The 20,755-nt window shown below is 43.6% G+C and overlaps 2 protein-coding genes across 16 annotated transcripts in view; one reads left to right on the top strand and one right to left on the bottom strand.

The window, feature by feature from the left end:
* Positions 1 to 12,048, top strand: part of PRKAA2 (protein kinase AMP-activated catalytic subunit alpha 2) — a 23,696-nt gene extending 11,648 nt beyond the window's left edge. For 3 of the 4 annotated variants that reach the window (XM_064665092.1, XM_064665091.1, XM_064665089.1), the window contains exons 6-9: positions 2,106 to 2,330; positions 3,630 to 4,134; positions 5,852 to 5,978; positions 6,209 to 12,048. In XM_064665092.1, coding sequence (XP_064521162.1) covers positions 2,106 to 2,330; positions 3,630 to 4,134; positions 5,852 to 5,978; positions 6,209 to 6,447 — 1,096 coding nt within the window. In that variant the 3' untranslated portion in view covers positions 6,448 to 12,048. The remainder of the gene's footprint in view (positions 1 to 2,105; positions 2,331 to 3,629; positions 4,135 to 5,851; positions 5,979 to 6,208) is intronic. The other variant, XM_064665090.1, reaches the window with a different exon arrangement.
* FYB2 (FYN binding protein 2) overlaps positions 11,344 to 20,755 on the bottom strand; it is a 26,791-nt gene continuing 17,379 nt past the window's right edge. For 3 of the 12 annotated variants that reach the window (XM_064665063.1, XM_064665065.1, XM_064665066.1), the window contains 8 exons: positions 20,355 to 20,438; positions 19,083 to 19,111; positions 18,276 to 18,336; positions 17,628 to 17,711; positions 15,775 to 15,859; positions 15,316 to 15,472; positions 15,116 to 15,149; positions 12,790 to 14,684 (listed from right to left, as the gene is read on the bottom strand). In XM_064665063.1, the coding sequence (XP_064521133.1) occupies positions 14,417 to 14,684; positions 15,116 to 15,149; positions 15,316 to 15,472; positions 15,775 to 15,859; positions 17,628 to 17,711; positions 18,276 to 18,336; positions 19,083 to 19,111; positions 20,355 to 20,438 (802 nt within the window). In that variant the 3' untranslated portion in view covers positions 12,790 to 14,416. Of the gene's footprint in view, positions 12,715 to 12,787; positions 14,685 to 15,115; positions 15,150 to 15,315; positions 15,473 to 15,774; positions 15,860 to 17,620; positions 17,712 to 18,275; positions 18,337 to 19,082; positions 19,112 to 20,354; positions 20,439 to 20,755 lie in introns of those variants that run through there. The other 9 variants (XM_064665064.1, XM_064665073.1, XM_064665069.1 and 6 more) reach the window with 7 other exon arrangements.

Raw genomic sequence — 20,755 nt, 5'->3', positions numbered from 1 at the left:
TTGCGTTGAAAATACTTGTCTTCTGGTTCCTTAAGCTAGGGTTTTGGTCCTGGCAGTAGGTTCAACCATTGGAGCTTTGTTTTGAACTGATGAATTGAATTGACAAACCTCCACTGTGGTTGCATCTCTCAGCGTGCAACATCTGTACAGCACATGGAGTGTTGAATGCACTCCACAAGGTTGAATTGGACGTTTACATGTTGATACAGAAATGTTACCTCCTATATTTTATTGTCAGGAATAGAAATTACATAGAATGTACATATTTCCCTAATTCTCTCTGTAATAGCATAGCAGGGATTGCAAATACAGATTTTCAAATTTTCAGTTCTCTGTGTGGTCCTTCAAACTGCCCATCTCATTGTTTGCCCCATATCTTTGAAGTGCCCTTTATATGAGCATTACTTTTCCTAATGCAGTGCTCTTTTTGCCTATAATCGTAGCTTTTAAATACAACATTTTGTTCAGACTGTGTTTGCTGTGATTATGGTTATTTTATCCCTGTTTACACCACTGCAAGTGTTGGCAGAATATCATAGGAATTAGACTAGCATCCAAAAACCTGTTGTGACTACAGCTTTATGTGTGAAATCAAGTAAATCCTCATTGTCAAGAGGGGGACAAAGCCAGAAACTCTACTGGGATGCCAAAAAATATTAATAGTATTTCCATATCCTTTTAAAATAAAGGCCAGACACGTTTTTCAGTTTGTATAGGAGACAAGGCACATGGCAGATTAGCAAGAAGGATTTAGTCCCTGTGTGCAGAGCCTGATCATTCCATGGGTACAGGCAATACAGCTTAATAACAACAAAAGTAAGAAAGAAAACCAAAACCAAGCCTACATGTTGGATTTTTCATTGGCTACAGCTGCATCATTCCCGCATTGGTCCTACTTACAGTGGGATCCGTATCAGGATGCCTGAGTTTCACACTCCTGGTTGATGTGCCAAGATACCTTCTTCTCAGAGCTGTAGCAGCATGTGAGAGCTGCATTTGGGTGGGAAAGGCATGATCCACTCTTCCTGCCTTGCTGGTGGGTGTGTGGGGCAGGAGGGAGCTGAGTCCTGGCTCCTGCTGCCTTTCCTTGTAGTGCACAAAAGAGTAGAGCATGACAGCTCGGGTTTCAGAGTCATTAAAGTGCATCTCATTTTGGTTTAAAAGTCCAAAAGACTGTTCATGCAGTGCAGTTATCAGCAAAAGAATCAGGCTTCTGATCTATGGGAATCAGGCATGGAGGCAGGACTGAGTGGGCATCTAGCTAATGGTCTGCCTTTCAAAATTACTTTACTGCAGTCCCTGGCTGGGAATGTCTCACCCTTGGACAAGAAGACCTGCTGTTTTGGGGGTATTCAGAAAATGGTTGACCAATGCTTTTACTTGATGGTTTGCTTATGGTTGACCAATGACCAATGCTTTTACTAAGCTGTTGTATCTTCAGTAATGCTTTTCAGGAGGAGCAGGTTTCAGGAAGAGACTTCTGTATTTCTGTTTCAACTTCTGTATTTTGGTAGGGTTTCACAGCCCAAGGGTAGGCACTGCCTCTCAAAATCTCTGAAAAAGCATTAGTTGTAGCAAAAAGAGATAAGCAAATTGAACAAACAGCAGCAAATCCTGCATATTTGGGGTGTCCCTACTTGGTGATGCCAGGGAGCACATTAGCAGCTTGTCGGAAGCAGGAGCACTTGCATACCAACACACAAACTTCCACCAAAAATAAACACTCAGAGACAGAGTATATGCTGCTCTTTGATCTGCCTTGCTGAATGAACAGAAATTTCTGTCTGAGCCCTTGGAGCAAAGGAGCAAAGAGCCTGGCAGAGCTCTTAGAAATGTAGGGTTTGGCTTTTTGGAGAGGCAGGGGTGTACGTGGCTGTCCAGAGAAGTGTGGGCAGCCAATGCCAGCTCTGCCACGTCATTTCCCTGAGTAATTTTTGCTTAGGCAGGTTTGGTAGGGGGAAACCACATGAGCAGCCCCAGGATGTGCTGCAGCTCTGTCCCTGGTGGAGCTGGCAGGGGGTCCCCAGCTCACTCAGTGGGATCTGCACCCTGACTAAGGAGAGGATGGGAGGTAACAAGTTTCTCCTACCCTTGCCCTCGTGCAGACTGTATGCTGGCCCAGAGGTGGACATCTGGAGCTGTGGTGTTATCCTCTACGCCCTTCTCTGCGGCACTCTGCCTTTCGACGACGAGCACGTCCCCACCCTCTTCAAGAAGATCCGGGGAGGTGTGTTTTACATCCCTGAATACCTCAACCGCTCCGTTGCCACTCTCCTCATGCACATGCTGCAGGTTGACCCCCTCAAACGAGCAACTATCAAGGACATCAGGTCAGCTCAGGTGGGCTGGGGTGGGCTGGCTGCCTTTGGGGGGCTCCAGAGGCAGGGGATGGTGGCTGTCCTGGGGGTCACCTGCTGGCACGTGGACCAGGTGGTTTACAGAAGTAGTCAGCTAATCCAGATGGCTTTTGTCCCAGGTGATTCAAGGAGCAGTCCTGCACCCTTCTGTGATGCTGGAGACTTGGGTGCTGCTGGCTGGCAGTGGGTGATGAACAGTGATGAATTTATGTATATTTTATATACATATATATTTCTATATAAAATAGCCTCAAAAATCTCCTAATATCACTTAGCAAAACCAGCTATAGTGTGGAATAATCCTAAGAACTTAATATCCACCAGCCGTTTTTCATTATTTTATTTCAAGACCACCTCCTTCTTAGGTAGTTCAGAATAAGAGGGTAATCATTGTACTTACTGTCTATCCAATAAAAAAAGGAGGAGAAGCACAAGAATTACTAACTTAATCTATAAATATTGGGTATAATTTAACGTGTAAGCGAATGGTTCATCTTTAAATACAGTATAGTTTTTTTTATCTAGTCAATGAGCACAATGCATCACTGTGGAAATTCCAGGTAAAGGAAACAGTTGGGTTCTTAAGCAGATATTTTTGTCTGTAGACATCATTAAAAGTTCATGGCTGCTAGTAGCACTTCAAAATTCTCACAGTCTGAGCCATTTTGGAAACATTTTGTAAAACTTGAGCCTGATATACATTTTATGAAATTTATAGTAATCATTACATTTAGCTGGTGTGCTAAGCTTAACATAAATGTTTCTACAACTTTCAGGCGTTCTTAGGTTTTTAATGCATTTTCAATGGATGGCCTTAATTTTACCCTTCAAGTAAAACCATGTGAACTGCCTTTTTTTATTTCTTAATGCCTTAAAAGTAGAGGATTTAATTGCATGTTAAAGCAGCAGCACATATGGTGAGATTACTGTTGATACATAGAACATACAGACGAGGCACTGCATGGCTTTTAGACACTTAATTATCATTGGCTTCACTGTAAATCGATGGGAAATGGGTACCTGGTTAGCTTTGATGCTCTGTATCTCTATCAGACCCATGGGAATCCAAAAGTGTGAGAATCTCAGAAGTGCAGAGGTCGTATTTCAGTGAGCAGAGTGTCATTGCTGTTCCAGTACTGGGGGGACTGTGCAGGGCTGGGTTGAGCTCCCCAGTCAGCAGCTGAGGATAGGTCTTGGCTAGAGCCAGTGAGGGACTGGTGGCAGTGGTTGCTTCACACAGAGCTCATGGTGGCTCCTCTCTGTATTCCCCAGGGAACATGAGTGGTTTAAGGAGGAGCTGCCCAGTTACCTGTTCCCAGAGGACCCTTCTTACGATGCCACCGTCATCGATGACGACGCGGTTCGGGAAGTGTGTGAGAAGTTTGAGTGCACGGAGTCGGAGGTGATGAACAGCCTGTACAGCGGTGACCCTCAGGACCAGTTGGCAGTGGCTTATCACCTTGTCATCGACAACAGGAGGATCATGAACCAGGCCAGCGAGTTCTATCTTGCCTCCAGCCCCCCCACCGGCTCCTTCATGGACGACAGTGCCATGCACATCCCTCCTGGGGTGAAGCCGCACCCCGAGCGGATGCCGCCGTTGATAGCGGACAGCCCCAAGGCACGGTGTCCTCTCGATGCCCTCAACACCACAAAGCCAAAACCCCTGACTGTCAAAAAGGCCAAGTGGCACCTGGGAATCCGCAGCCAGAGCAAACCCTATGACATTATGGCTGAGGTGTACCGGGCTATGAAACAGCTGGACTTCGAGTGGAAGGTAGGGACTGCTGGTGCTCTGTGGTGCTTTTCATCATTTTCTCATGATCTGAATTGCTCAGGGAGGTCTATAAGTGTGGTTACAGCCTTACCTGTTTCCAAATAAATGCCCCCACCTTGCAATCATCCTGCTATTTCTTGCTAATAGAGACACAGTGAATTAAGGTGCCAACTGTGCTTCAGTGCTTGTGGTGTTTATTTAGGGCGTGAAAGAAGAGTTTTCTTTCTGAGTGCTCTAAGCCTTTGGCTGGAAAGATGATTCTGTCTCATTTAGCTGTGGGGATAAGAGGAGCTGTTCACATTTCTAATTTTAGTGGCTAATTCCTTGCAAGGTCATCTTGAGTGCTTCTGAGGAAAGGAACTCTCATTATTTCTGCCTGGTCCCCTCAGTCTGTGTGCTGAAATGGCACAGCATTCATCTTCCTTAAAGATGCACAGATAAGGGGCGGGGGCCTTGGGGGCAGGATTTGTATCATTGACTGCATCTTTTCCTCAATGGAGATGGAGTGGTGCTTGTGGACAGATGTGCTTTCGACCCTTACTGCCTCCTCAGTTTGGGGCTCAGCTTCTTGATTTAAGCCCAGATGTTTTAGTTGACAGTACTCACTCTAGATATTTCTCCAGAGCTACACGTTTAGTCACAGTCTTTTTCAAAGTTGGAATAATAAACCCCTGAGTTAGCCCTGAATATCTGCTGCTGAGCCTGATTCCCTAAATCTTGGTGCAGCCCCTGAGGTGAGCTCTCCTGACTCATGAGCCTTTCACAGCAGCCTTGTGCGAGCATCAGGAGCAAGGTAAGGAGAATTTCAGCCCAGATCTTCATCACCAGAGGAATTACCCTCCTTGCTCCAGGTCCCAGGCCTTGTACAGTGTGAATGTCACTGTACTGCTTCTCTGTAGCCTCCTGTCTCCTCCTTATTTTTGATAATATTACATCTTTAAAGCCAAGTAGCTCCCAGAAGCCTGATTTCACTGCACCAGCCAGGAGATGGGCTGTTGCCAGGTCCACCAGCCAGACATTTGTTAGCTGCATGGTTACAGAGAGTGAACAAATCTCCTGTATTTCTGGTACAGCTGCACAAACTAAGTCAGCCCAACGTCTTCATGTGGGCAGTGGAGATTATTTCGTATGAGGAGGTTTCACAATAGTCTTTCCCAGCCTAAGAATAACTTCAGATGTGACTCTTCATCAGAATAGCTTTCCCATCCACACAGTTGGTTCATAAATATAGTGCAGAGAAAAGCTCTCATTGTAAATGAGATGCAGCAGATTGTGAGGTGGGAAGCAGCAAGGGAAAATACACAGCTTGAGGCTGATCCACAAACACTGGATTTAGCTGCGCTGATGGGAGAGGTCGCTCTGCCCAGCTTGCCTTGATTTCATGGACACTGTCCTTGTACGTGGGTCCACAAGAGGACTTTTTGGCTCATATGGCCATGGCTGGTGGTGAGGGAGGAGCAAACTTCAGTTTGGTCCCTGGCAGATGGGTCACAGCAGCTTTCTCTGCCAGCAGCTGGTGAATCAGAGCCCTAAAATAATTTTTAAAGGTAGGAGGAAATAAGAAATGAAGCCATTTGCTTAATTTTGTCAGCACTGTTCTTCTTAGAAACTGTGTTTTTCCCAGAACGTGTCTTGCTTGTATTTAGAGAAAATAGGGAAAGAAACGTTCTTCTTGCTGTCTTGAATCTTACTCCTGAAAGCAGGTTTCCCATTGCAGGTGGTGAACGCCTACCACCTGAGGGTGCGCCGCAAGAACCCGGTGACGGGCAATTACGTGAAGATGAGCCTGCAGCTCTACCAGGTGGACAACCGCAGCTATCTCCTGGACTTCAAAAGCATCGATGGTAAGTAGGAAATGGTGCTGTGGGAGATGTGAAACACATAGAACGGCAAGGCTGGAAGTTTAAAAACCACTCTCTGCATTTTGAAGTGCTTATGTAGCTGTTTCAAGTCAGCGAAAGCCCTTTTGAACCATCTGTCTCCACTACTGTTAGTAGTCCCTTACCAAACCTGTGATGCAGGTGCCAAATTAATTCCACTTCTTTTTTTTTTTCTTTTTTTTTTTATTTTCCAGATGAAGTGATGGAGCAGAGGTCAGGCTCTTCCACACCACAGCGCTCCTGCTCTGCCGCCGGCTTGCACCGTCCAAGGCTGAGCATTGACGCCGCCGCATCCACCGAGTGCCAGTCCCTGATGGGCTCCCTGAGTGGCTCCTTTGTTGGCAGCATCCCCTCGGTGACCCCACGCCTGGGCAGCCACACCATGGACTTCTTCGAGATGTGTGCCAGCCTGATCATGGCCCTGGCTCGCTGATGGGTGCTGGCGAGGCACCAGTCCCTCCGCACATGGTATTGCACTGTGAGGATCTGGTCTGACTTGTCTGTCCCTTGTTTCTTTTGCTTTGTTGTTCCTCTTCCGCCTCCTCACCACTCCACAGCCTGTCTGAGCCAGGCCCAGACCCAAAACATGCTCCCCTCTAACAAGGCACTGAGGAAATTAAGATAACTTCATTTCACTCTTTATGCTTGGTGAAATGTATCCAATACCCCTTTTTTATCCCTAGTGAACCCAATGGGAAATGTTGGCGTGGCTGTAAAGTAGCAAATTATCACTGAGTTTTTGGAAGATGCCTCTCCCCTGGTTCATCCTGAGTTAGTGGAGCCATGGCCAAGCTTCCTGCAATGTAGACCGTGTTCAGGGAGGTCAGAGTTTCTATGTTGTTGTGTAGAGCAGGGGCAAGATGGGCTGGGCCAGGTCAGAGGGATCAACCAGGAGCTACCTGAAATGGAGCTGAGGGATAATGAAGTAGCTCTGCAGGTTCACACCACGGTGTAGCCTCTGGTAACACTTTTCTCCCAAAAGTAGCAGCTACTTAGACGTTTCTGCACTAGTGCAATATGACCTCCTTCCCCTCTTTTTCCCCCCCGCCTTCTAAAGATGGGGAGGGAAAGTGGGATGTGCAAAGGTCCTGTTGCAAATGTGCCATGGGGAAGTCTCCATGTGTCAAGTCTTTGCAGAGGAGAGTCCCTAAGGTGCTTTGTTTCCTCTGAGAGCTCCGGACAGCACTGACCTGCTCACCACGTTCGGAGCTGAAGGCAGTTTGCCTTTTTTCCAGCTCTTAATCTCCATCCCTATCCAACCTCCTCACTCCCCCCTGCTGCACCACCATCTCCAGGGGCTGAATCCCAAGCAGGGTTCAGGTGAGCCAGCAATGGAGGGCAGGATGCCAATCACTCACCCAGAAACCCAGTGCTTTGCCCACACTTCGCCCGAGGGTGGGATCATCACTGCCGGGCGAGAGCCGGCAGCATCGCATGGCTCCAAAGCATTTACCTCTCACCTTTCTGTAGGAAGCCTCTGCCTGCTGTCACCACCCTAAAATCACTGCCAAATCTGCCTTCCTGCCCTCCCCTGCTCACCTCTTCGTGCTGCCAGAGACTTGCTTTTCATGCCGAAGGGCTCTCCTGTCCTGCTGCTGCCCACTGGACTGTGACCTTCACCACTCCGCTGATAAGGCAGGGATATCCAAATCCAGAGTTTTACTGTTTCTTTACTACTGGCTATCTGAAGGACGGGATTTTTTTTTTAAGACAAACTACTGGAATTTTTAAGGTTAAATTCTTGTTATTCAAGGGTAAACCCTAAAGCATGTGTGACTTCTTTGTTTAAAAGAATTATTTTTTATTACACAGGCTTAATCTAATGGGCAGCATTGGCATCTGCTTGGCTTTGCTGTGGTATTTAATTCCATTTACTTGATTGCAAAGTAATTGTCTAATCAGTCAAGGAACAAATGCTTTATGAAAACTTTGCCAAAAAAATCCTGGGTGGAGGATTTCGTTTTGGTGTTTGTTTGAGGGGGTTTTTTTATGTTCTGTTTTAAGAAACAAAGCAAAGGACTTTTGCTGGTCCCAGGTATACAGTCATTCAACTTGAAAGAAAATCCATCTTTTTGATAGCTTCTTATGACCCGCTGAGGTTTTTTTCTAGGTTTTTTTTGTACAGTTGCACTTTAATTTATACTTTCTGCAAGTTTCTATGAGAAGCAAGGAAGAGAACAACACATTAAGCCTTTTTTACTAATCATTTAAGGTAATCAAGACAAATATGGGATATTTTTGCCATCTACTGGCAGTTAAATGGACATTTTCAGCTTGAAGTCCCTTTTTTTTTTAAAAAAACACAAAATTGCCTTACTTTTGTTACAGATTGTGCTTGGATTCTCACTAACGTGACTTAAAGCTCCAGTTTTTCCAGAAGTCGCACAAAATAGAAAGCTTCCAAAAAAAAAATCAGTTTTGCTGTTGAGCTCTTGAACATTAAATCCAACCCAGCAGTGGGTGGATTATAAACCCACAGCAGAACAGTTTTGTTTTTAAAAGAAATACTGGAAATATTTGTAGTTCTCCTAGGTTTTGTAATGAGCCTTTTAGTATATTATGATTATTAAATAAATACTCAGGGGTGGAGGATGGCTTTGGTGCTGTGTCTGGTGGCTGTCAGATGATGTTTCTCCAGTGCTGTGGTGTGAGCAGGTCATACCTGGCAAGGATGGACAATCCAGACCCTGCATGCAAAAAAAAATACCCACCCCAGAGCCAAAGCTGAGCAGCACCCAGCCCTTTAACAGCTTTTGGATCACAGAATATTCTGGGTTGGAAGGGACCAACAAGGATCAATGCTGAGACAAGAGCAAACAGCCCTAAATGATTTTGGGTGCTGGAGATAAGCCCCTTTGGAAAGGAGCAGGAGAGGGCAGCTGAGCGGCTGTAGAGACAGACATTAATTTCCATCTGGGAAACAGTTATGAGTAAAATGTATTTGGAATGTAAAAGGCTTTTTAAATCTTCACTCCCAACTGAGCATCTTGCAAAATTGCTTGTCCTGGAAACACTTGTAGCTCCCTTGATAGGAGGCTGGTGTGTTAAAATCTGGAGTTCAGAAGCAGGTAGATGTACAGATGTCTTTTTTTTTTAATTGACTCTTGTCCTCTGGGATTTTCTACCCAGCAGAACTAATAGTATTAAACAGCAACAAATGCCCTTGGGAGGAAATATGTGCTTCCTGGAGGCAGGTGGGATTTCTAGGTGGTAGAATTAGCCCTTGTGGCACTTGGCATCTTAGAGCCATGCAAACATTAACTCCTATGTGGATCTGCAAAACCAGTCCTGCCTGGAAGGCAGGAGGAGTTACTCATTTTTACATGTGGAGAGACATAAAGAGATGAAGCAGCTTTCCTGCTCAGTGTCAGCAGAGGCAGTGGAGTGAGTAGGACTGATGGAAGTACCTCCTCAAAGAACACATCGGATTGAGCTGTCCATTACAGCCTTACCCAAATCCGTGCTGCACTTTGAAATACTCCTGAGAACTTTCACTTTTTTTTTATTATTTATTTTACCTTCAAATAAGGTTTCCTATTCCCCAGCTGCAAAGAAGCTGCTGACCTCCAGTTACATTTTCCAGAGGAAAAGTTTAACTTTTACACTGTTACACTGTGGTCAGCTCTTTTGAGTTATGCTGGTACGTGCACAAGCATCGGGAAAAGCAGGGTAGATGTTATTTGAACTACAAAAACTTGAATTAATCCAAGTGCAATTCTTCAGAAGCCACTGGACAGCTGTGCTTTGCAAGCCACAAGCTCACCCACACTTTGCTTCAGCCTGAGAGGGAGAGAGACAAAATGCAAAGGATATAGAGTTCAGATAGGCTCCAACAGTAACCTCCAGCTCCTGGATGAGTTAGTTCAGAAATAGCTTGTACTGTTCTTGTTGGAAAATATGTGTATGCACAATATATATATGTATAAAATGTAAGTTGCATCCCTGTCATTGGCCTCTCAGCTTTATTTACCCAGCAGAGTAGGTGTGTGCCCTGGACACCTGCCATCACACAAACTAATCCCAGCATGCAAGAGGACCTGGAGAAAAGGGATGCTATTTTTACACCCTCTTTTAGGTAAAGCCCATGAGTAGCTTAGCTGACCCCATTGGACCCAACATGGCCTTGTCTGGGGACGGAAGGAGAGGTGGGATTGGGAGCCATGAGTATCCTGCCCTTCCACCCTCCCCAGCCAAAGCCCTGGTGCTAAAGGGGTTTGGGGTAGGTTTATTTTTGGGAGTTGGAGCTGAGCAGGTGAAGGCAGCAGGATATTTTTTTTCTCTTAATGGGTCAGAAATGCATCTTCAGCTGTGTGTCCAGTTTAAGCATTTCACAAGGCGTGTACAAGCACAGGGTTATATATATGGGCAGTATTGTAAAAAAATGAATCAGCTGGTTAGTATCTGTTGTATATACATTTCTGTGTGTGATTATAATGGCATTCATATTGGAATAGATGAATTTCGAACAAAATAACCATTCTGTCTACTCCTTTTCATTTTACTGCTCTTTACCATCAGTGTGCACCCCCTGTAGAAGGAAGAGAGATCTGTGTGCAGGACATGAAATCGTGCCTTCAACATACATTAGGACTGCTGGAAGTCGCAGCTTTCTTTCACGAGGTGCACAATTTCCCCAGCTCATGCAGAGTCCCCCCGGTGAGACATGCAGGCCATGTTTCTAAATACTTGAAGTACCATTTGTTGTGCAATTATTTGGCTTCACCCTTTTATTAGCTGAGAGGAGAGAGGGAAGAAGAACCACACATCTGGATGAGCCAAACAAATCCCTGCTCCAGCTCCTACAGTGTTTTCCTAGAAGGTTTTAGGCTCTGGTTTTGTTCCAGGTATGTGATGTACCTCCTAGAGTAGCCTTTCTTAAGGTGTTACATTGGTATGGGCTTTCCATTTAGTGCTTTCCTTTGGCTTCCTTAGCCCTTCCCTTATATATCCCTTTTCATCATTCACTTATAAAACAAGCAACAGCTTCTTGTAATTCTGAATTTCCAGTTTGCCTCCCAGCCATGGAGTTAATGATTCATCCAGAGATACCTCACTCCCATGCCTAAGAGATGAACTGGTTTTCAGAATTCCCACATTACACCTGTTGACGGAACAGTGACTTTTGCAGGGAGCACACCTGGTATTCGATGCACAGATCTTTGCTCGTTTTGATCATCAAAACAGGAGAACTGGACTGTAAATCAGAGCTCTACCTGCAAGCACGAGTACACTTCTGGTGTTACAAAAATCTGTTTTCAACAAAAGCCTTGAAGTTCCTGCTGAAGCTGCCTTAATTTAAAAATCACAGTTTATTTGTAGGATTCATCTCTGGTTGTTTTTTTTTTTTTACAGTTTGGAAAAGCTGTGAAGTAGATACTGTAGACATGGTAATATTTATTCTTGTTGCTGAAAGCATGTTTTGTATCATGTTATATTCACGTGTTTTGTACCTCAATGCATTTGTTTGGGTTTTTTTCTTTTAGAGCACAAAGCAAAACTGAATCCCAGGATAATTGTAGTGTGCGTGGCCCAGCTTTTGGGCAAACAAACTTCAGCTCTATGACAGAGATGAACCGTATTAGTCCACTGTAATTTTTTTATTCATACTCTAAGGAGTATTTATGATTTATAATATTATGTATTTATGAATATTTTTGTTAAAATAATGAACTTTTAAAAGCTCTGAGTATAAGCATCCCTTCAAACATATCATTAACGTGAAACTCAGAAAAAAAACCCTTGAGCTTTATAATTACTCCATCCTTCTTGGTATTTTCTATTTTGTCAACTCAGAGACTGGAGAAGGTTTTGTTTTCAGATTCATGGCTTTAGTACTTTCTGGGGGTAGCTGTTGTGGAAGGGCCCAGAGCCTAGGTTCAGTTTTGTCCTTTGTGCATTAGATAATCACAACGAAGCCTTTTTCCTTCCATTTATGGTGTGGAAAGTGTTTCTCGGTGTACTGCACTGCATGTGATAGCTGTCTCCATGGTTGACATTTGCACTTTAATAAACTCAGAGATGAAAAGAGATAAAAGCAGCAAATCCTTAAAATTTGCTTATTTCACAGTGCCTTTTTGTGGACTGGAGTTGGCTGTTAAGAGTTTCTCTCTGGAGATGCTTGCACATCCCAACTGTGGGATCATGGATGCCCTGAAGGCTTGGGGGGTGGTGCAGAGCAGGAAGGGGAATTAAAATATATACATGAACAACTTAAACAGCTTCCACAACCCAAAATACATGCTAGGAGCCAGGCCTGAAGGTTTTCTGTATTAACATGCATCCAGCAGAGCTGATGGGCCTATGCTGACTCAGATCTCGACTCCTTACACCAAAGCATGGAGAGTATAATTTTAAAGATAGTGTACAAAAATAACCTTTCACTACAGGAAAGGTGTTGGGGGGGGGGCGGAATTAGGGGCTTATTTCCTATATGCCTGTGATGCAGCTGGATATAAATCCAGTGAAAGCACACAGCTGCAGTGAATGCCCCAGTTTTGTCCTTATCCACGCTCTCCTTTTTACACAATTTCTGTGATACAGAATTGCCCTCTAAAAAAGTTCAGTTCTCCCTCAGACTCAGCAAATCAACAACTGTTATCATGATGATTTCCTTTTTGAGAAGAAACACAGAGGAACAGGGTTTAAAACTCACGTGAGAATTATTTTAACGTTTTATGTGGTTAGGATGTACCAGCAAGGGCTGTAAAGGAAAAAAAAGGAAAAGGACACGTTTAATTTCCTGACCAATATCTTAACCTAAATTTAGCCAACCTGTAGTTTAATTGAGGATATCTAAGTTGCTCTATCTAAAGAATTTTTGTATTGTCTGGAGTCATCCCATAGAAAGCTCTTTTCTTCTGTACATGCATTGGAATTTATCCATGGGGAAATATATTTCTAAGTGTATTGCCAGGCACCTTTGCATTAAATCAGCTGCCAATGCTGGTGCAGAAGTTTGTGTTTCACGGGGATTTGGGGCACAACCCCACAAGGACTGTGCGTCATTGCACCGGGATCAGGGCCCAATCACGTCTATCACAGGATATGTGGGGAGATTTTTTTTTTTTTTTAAAGCCTTAATTTAAAATGAGAAAAACTTGTTAAATAACTTCCTTATGAAGCACAAAAAGAGCTCACACGTGTGGCTAATACAAGATTTGCTCGTAGTACTCACAGAGACGGTGCTTAATGGACTTCATGAGCTGTGAGTTAGCACTGGCTGGGGAGGAGGACAAGGAAGGGGATGTTTTCTTCATGGTATTAATCCTCAACCCTGCCATGGAAAAAAGCCCCCAAGCTAAACCATCTCCACAACTTCCATCAGGCCGATTCCCCTCAAAGGCTGTAGGTGAAGGACACAGAGCACGTCCTAGCCTGTGCCAAAGCCAAACACGCACTTCAGCTCCCCAAACCCTCCATCACCACTAGAGAAGTCTAAATATTTGGGCTGGCAAGCCTGCAAAGCTGCGCATGCTTACAGGGGATTGTTTTATTTATTTTTTTTTATTTCAAGGATGGATGCAGGCCAACGCACTTAATAATAACCACATGGTAAAATAAATAAGAATGCCTGTATAGACTTAAAAGTAAATGTTAAATATTTGCTCTGTTTTCTTACTGATGTCTCCTTTGCCAGCTTTGAAATGGCCCTGTGGCAAACAGCACTTTTATTTTGCTGTGTTTTCTTAAGCCTGGAACTTTTAATAATTTCTAATTAAAACTTCTACTTTTTTAGGATATTTATGAGCAAGCTGATACAGGCTCTTAAAATGAGCCAGGGAGGGGCAAAAGCTGTACACTACAATCAGATTTAAGGGTTTTTCTTCTTCCTAAGCCATGTAAAAATCCTATCCCCATTCTTTTACTTTTCACAGAAAATTTCACAGAATATTCTGGAAAACGTGTCCACTGGATACACTAAGGAGAAGCCATTAGAAATTTATATTTCTCTTCCTACATTTAGAAGCGTTTTTCTTAAAATAAGCAATCATCCTCCAGGCCCACAGTGGAGAACAGCCCAAACACAGGGGCAACTGTTGGATAACTGCCTGTGAGTTAGTGGGAGCCAGGAGTCAACCTTTACATATCTGGGATGCCTAAGTTAGCTTACAAAAATAAAGTAAATTTTGACTGAATGCTTTATTTACTCTTTTTTCATGTTTTTTTGGAAAGAAATGAGTCAACTTTTCCACTATTTGATATATTTAACACAGCAGGAGTGGTGATACATCCTCCTTCTCCCAATAGTTTTAAGACCAAAAACGGTTCAAAATTATATGGTTTGCTTTTTAAAATCTTTTGGGGAGTTTTGTAATTCTGCCACCAAAACCAGACAGTAACAAGTTGGAGCAACTAATGTGCACAATTTTTCTTCATGCAAATGCAGAAATGAAATGGCTATTTCAGAACTGACCAACAAGGTACTCCAAAAAGTGAGAAATACTGAAAATAACTAATAATCGATGCAGACGTGCTCTAAATGTCAGGGGAAAAAAAAAAGGAAACATCTCTTGCACATTTAACAGTACAAAAAATAATTCAGCTTTATTTACATGGGCATCATCACTCCACAGTTGACCAACGTGGGCTCTCCTGGATGCAGGAAGCACAATGAAGATTTCAGGAATGATCCAGGGGAGAGCAGCTCTCAGGGAAGTTAGTACTGTCTGCCTCAAAAAAAAAAAAAAAAAAAAAAAGAACATTTTCCAGCAAGGTTCATTTGTATCAATTATGCATGAGCATGCAAGGAAACACTGCAGCAGGGAATTTGAGGGTGTGTTTTGGCAAAGCAATGCACACTGAGTGGCCCATGTTTGCAGCAGATGTGAATTAATATGGCATATCTGAAGGCAAGTCAGGAATCTCCAATTTATAGAAGTCATGACTGGACGGGCCTTTTTTTAGCTGCAGTTGGACTGGAAACTTGTGTAACGGCAGACTAAAACTGGAAATAATTATTTAATATTTAATATTTAATACTGGCTGTTTACATTAACTTCCCCTACCTTCAGAAGTTTTAAGTACATTTCTCCAGATCTTAGATATATCTACACAGAAAAGAGAAGAAAATATGCATTACAATAAATAAAATGTGAGTTTACCTGAAGTTCAAGTGCTCCACTAGAACGTACCCATCTGAGAGAAGGGGGGAAAAAAGGAAGTAAATTAGTAAATTCCTGAGCAAATGAAGTCTCAGTGCCTAAGCACAAAGAACATACTGTGGCTTGGGAGGCTGATTTGCCCCTCCAAACTGGTTTGCAGTGTCCCCCCTTCCTGTGCCAGAGACTTTCTGCAGACTTACATCTGCCCTCTGAATTTCGGCAGATCACTGCGTGGCCCTCCGTGACATCAATGACATCCAGCTGTTCTCCAGCTGTGACAGGGAGATCCACTCTCCTCTCACTGGGGACCGAGCACTCAGCAATGGCTGTGTTGATGACACTGATCTCCTTATCATACTGCAGGAAAGAAATAAAACAAGTTATTCCACACTTATGTGCAATGTCTGTAAGGGCAGTGGGGAGGGATGAAGAGAAGAGATTTCAGGATGGGTTGTGAGGCTTTGGTTAGGGATGAAGAGGGAGAAAAACCCCAGTAACATCCCTGATGAAGATCCCAGATTAGGGGAGAAGGAACAGGTCAGTTAGGCATCTCTGGCAGAATAGCTGAGGACCAACAACGTTCCCCTGTGCATCGTTTAAACAAGCCACATAGCTTTTTTCCTCCTCTGACACAACCAGTTCTCTAGAAAGACACGTACCACAAATGTTTCTCTAAAGAACTTCTCTTCTTTTTCTCTCTTCCTGCTTTTTTCTTCACTGCTCTTCTTGAATTTGAAGATATTTCTGCATCAAGAGACACACACACACGCACTCGTGAGCTCCTTTTAAATAATCCCTGGCACATTTGGAATTGCAGCTCAAAGCCTAACTCCAGCCTTGTCAGCAATGAACCCTTGGAATAGGAAAGCACACCATTCACATCCCTATTTTTCATAAAAGAATGAATATACAATTCAAATATGTTAGTGAGCATAACTTGGGCCCTTTTGTATCTCCATTTGCAATATTTTCTTTTTTTCTGTAAGCAGCATGGGAACAAACAAACTCTCTATTGAGTGTTTCAAATCAGTCATGTTTTTATAGAAGTCAACAATTCACTTTTCCCCCAGCAGTTTGTCTCCTTCTGTTTTTATTTATACTCAAGCATAAAGGGAAAGGGTCCCCAGATAACTCTCATCCCGAGTCATTTATGGAAGTGGGGCTTGACACAGCTCTCCAGATTTCTCTTGGGTTTTTTAGCACATGGAGGAGAAAGTCACGCAAGCAGACATTTATATAGCCCTGTAAAGTGGAAAACAATTTCTTATGCCCCACTTAAAGAGAGAAATGGTCATTCCTTCTGGGGCATTCCCTGAGTATGGAGATGCCACTCTTTCTGGTACATGAAATTCTAGCTATAGTATTAATTCTAAAACTTAAGACAGGGAAAAAAACACCAAACAACCCCCCCACACCCATTTGTAATAAATTATTCACCTTTGGCTCACTTTGATGCACTTAAAATTAAGACAAGAGAAACAAGAGCTGAAATTAGGAACTTCTAGGCTGTGAAGAGATTCCTCCTTGGCAGACTCAGCCTGGAAGACCTGTGATGTCTAAGGAAGGGATGAAATTGCATCAACTTCCTGATGATCTGTAAAGTTATACCTATGACTGTGCACAACACAACCAGCAGTGTCTGAGCAACCCCATGCAGGAGCTCTGTGGTAAGAACCTGGAAAATGGATCTTTGATTTGCATTTCTTTGAAGTCCCATGTACTGGGTCATAAAAAACCTCACTGCGATGCACATTTTTCTAATCTCAAAGGCAAAGGAAATCTCCTACTTCCATATGAATTTTTCCAGCACCAATAACAAAACAAACAAAAAAAAGTCTTTGCTTTTATGCGTAAAGGGTACAGCAAGAGGCAATGCAATCAGCCCAACCAGAAAGAGAAGATCTAAGAAATCAATACTTTAAAATAAGGGCAAGGGGAAACTACAGGCAATTACTACATTGTGTACAGGCCTTCCAAACACAGGGCTTTTGCCAAAATCATAGAATGGTTTGAGTTGTTGCCTTAAAGGTCATCTTGTTCCAACCCCTCTGCCATGGGCAGGGACACCTTCCACTAGATCAGGTTGCTCAGAGCTCCCTCCAATATGGCTTTGAACACTTCTAGGGATGGGTCATTCACAACTTCTCTGGGAGACCTGTGCCAGCGCCTCACCACCCTCACAGGGAAGAATTTCTTCTTAATATATAATAAACCTTCTAAAATAGCAAAAAGGAGCCAAATATACAGCAAGTAACGACTTTTTACCTCAGCTAAGTGGGAAGCCGTGACAGAACTTCAGGATAAGACCTCAGGATACGCCCTGTTTGCATACAGCTCAGATCCAAGAGTTTGTTTTACCCTTGAGACATTTTCTGCAAAGTTTCCTAAAAGCTGGGTTCAAAGCAGCCAACATAAAATGTCTGTGCAATCAGGGACATCCCACTCCTGAAATCACTCAGGAGACACATGTACAAAGTTAGACAACAGGGGAATACAGAATGGAAATCAAGACCTTTCCACATCGACGATGCTTTTCCTTTTGTCTTTCACCACTTGAAGTTTTGGCATCCGGATTTTGTACTTGTCATCCTTCTCTCTGAGAGGAAGAGACACATGGGAATTCAATTTTTTTCCAGCAGACTATGTCCTCTTCCCAAACCCATGTACCTACAGAGTAGTGATTTTTAACTCTCTTCCCCCACACCCACCACTGAAATGCAAACACTTGCTGTGATTTATACCAGCATGCGCGGCCGCCACAATCATCTGGCAGCAAGACACCAAGACATGCTGTTCCCATTAAAAGTAATTTTTTTGACAAGGAGCCTGCCAGGACAAGGCTGATAATCGGGTCTGGGAGCTGGAGTTTTCCTTCCTTAGGAAAACTATCTGAATTTTCATGTGTTTCGGGGAGCAGCTCTTTCCTTTCCACGTCTCTGGCACTAACTAGGTAACGCTGAAGAAACATTTTTCAGGATGCTACTTGCCAAATTAAACACACATGGAGAGGGCACCTGGACTGTCTCCAGAGGACTGAGTCCCAACCAGCTTGTGACCCTCAGTGGTTTGCAGTACCACAGGCTCCTCGGGGCATGGGTTTGTGCCCAGAGGAACATCTCCTTGGTCTGAGGCCAGCGCCAGGAGAGGGCACCCTCCTCACCTGGGCTCTCTCTGCTCCACCTCAATATCGTCATACACCTGGTCCTCCTGGGATACAGATGCTGTCAATCAAAATGCAGGAAAGAAAACTATTAGAAGATGTAATTCTGAGCCTGGTATTCCAAATGATGTATTTCAGGGGAAAATTGGGGCTGCTGCTAGTCGCTCAACCCAAAGGGGCCAAGGCAGTGCAAAGGCAAGATCCTCGGGTCTCCAAACATCTGGCAAAGCCCCAGTGCAAGGAACGATGCTTGGGTTTGTTAGTTGTGTGTGTGGGCAGTTTTCTGGATGGGTTTGGCCATCCAGCTCCACAGACAGAACAGGAGCAGCAGTAGCCAGCTCAGGCAGGGTTCCCATCCTGTGGTAACAGGTAAGTTCACTCCAGCACCTCCTCAAGGCTTGATTAGTGAGGACAGGTGTTGTGTCCACCCTCACTTATGCAAAGCATGAACTTGTGCCTCCACCAGGCAGAAATAAGTAGTTTTACAGAGAGCTGCTGGAGTGATGTCATCTCTTAACCACCAGCAGCCTGAAAGCAGTGGTTCAGCATGGACTGCTTCACCCATTATCTTCCTTAATATATTCAGATCTGCAGGAGAAATGCTCCTCTTCAAAGAAAAACCACCCAAAAATGAGCAAAAACACCACCCTCAAGTGAGGTACAAATCTCTATCAAGTCTTCAGAACTAATGCTGCCACATTACATGATTTTCAAAAAGGCACAATGCATCAAGATTACTGTACAATACACATTCTTCATACACACAAAAGTAAATCCCCAAGAGTCAGATACATGTATGTTGCTTACCTAAATTTGGTACCGAAATGGAAACCAATCTGTTGATAGAAAAAGACTTTTAGAAACAAGTCTGCACTTCAGCATCACCCAAAAAGCCAAGAGCCCCCAAAAGCTGTCAGTGCTTGCTGCTGATGGAGACAGGTCTAGCTGCATGAGCTATGTGATATCAACAGCATTTGCCAAAATTACATCCCTTGCTAAATAAGCATTTCCATCCTCTGACAACATCAAGAGCCATGTGTTCATCAAGCAGGAAAGGTCTACATTGCATCCAAAATACAGTCCAAGCTCTGCTGCCCACCCCTACATTGCTTCCCAGCAGCAAGAGGGTTGATGGACAGTTCGTAATTGCAGTCAGTAATAATTCCTTTCTATAAGTCTGCCAATATCATGGGTTGCCCAGGAATTTAAGTGCTACAATGTTTGTAGATATCTAAGGTGCTTTCAGAAACTTTAAGGGTTCTTTGAGACAGGAGGATGGCACACAACCTGATGGGTCCTTCCCTATAATGATATTTAGTGCACAAAGGAGCCACTGACATGACAGAGTATCTAGTGTGAAAAGGTTTGTAAGTAAAATAAAATACCCTAACATAAAAGAGGAAAGGTTTAACCCGGAATTTGCAAAGAAATAAGAAAGAGTAGCATTTCAGGCACTGTGCGCAGGGTGAGGCCCTCGCTGGCAGTAGTGGAGGATGGGTTCTGCAGACAGCTACTGCACACTCGAGGAAAAGGCAATTTTCCTGGAATCTTATCCAGGGTTGAATACTAGAGTATCCGAAAGGGCACTCTAAGAAGTTATACAATATCCTCTACTCTGTTAGACTAATGTCTCAATAGTAAACTTCAGCAGATGCTGTTGCCAGCTTGGCTCTAAATGGGACTTGGAATAAAAACCCTCAACCCTTAGGAGCCACATCAGCAAGGTTGTACCTAATCCCAGCCCACAGGTTGAAGCAGCAGGAATCACATTTCTACATTCCCTTGTGTCATGTTGAGGTATCAGAAAGGTACCAAAGGCAGCAGAAAGCCTATGAAAACCTGGAGGCTGCTGTAGGACTAGCTCCTGTAGATTCCTGATGCCAGAGATCTCAGAGAAGCTGCACAGATGGACCATTGGCCACGTCTGCCATAGCAGCTCTTAATGAGTTGATAGAAGCACTTTTGGCATAAGCAATAAAGCTGCATTTCTTACTCTTAGACCTCCTGCTTTCAAATTACTGCAAAGAAGAATGCTCAGGTTTGAAGGGGGAAGGGGTAGGACCACCAACATTTCCTTACCTTAGGTTTTCCTTGAGCCTGAAATTATTCAGCTTCAACTTTTCTATCTTAAACAGGTTTCCAAATCTCTTCTGTTTTTCTGTTCTGTCCAAAAGGGAAACAGATTTTAAATTAAAAGAGGCACTAGGTGCTGAAGTATGTGAGAGCTGCAATACTTGTAGCCCCAGAGATCTTGAAGCAGGGAAAGGAAGGTCAGCAGAATTTGGATCTCAGCTCAGCAGTAAGCTTTAAGTTTTAATAGCTTCATGTGGATAATGGATTCACTGGGATAGGCACCAGCACAGCAAAAGGTGCTTAATTATAAAGTCCAAGCTCAAGTCTTTACTTAGGTTTAAACTTTTCTGCATTAATTGAAGTTCTTCTCCTCTGACCCAACAACTACAGGGTGATCCAGGTTTATC

The sequence above is a fragment of the Pseudopipra pipra genome, chromosome 9 (genome assembly GCF_036250125.1).
Source record: "Pseudopipra pipra isolate bDixPip1 chromosome 9, bDixPip1.hap1, whole genome shotgun sequence".
NCBI classification, from domain to species: domain Eukaryota; kingdom Metazoa; phylum Chordata; class Aves; order Passeriformes; family Pipridae; genus Pseudopipra; species Pseudopipra pipra.
Note: the sequence above shows the minus strand (reverse complement) of the source record. Positions and strands in the feature narration are given on the sequence as shown.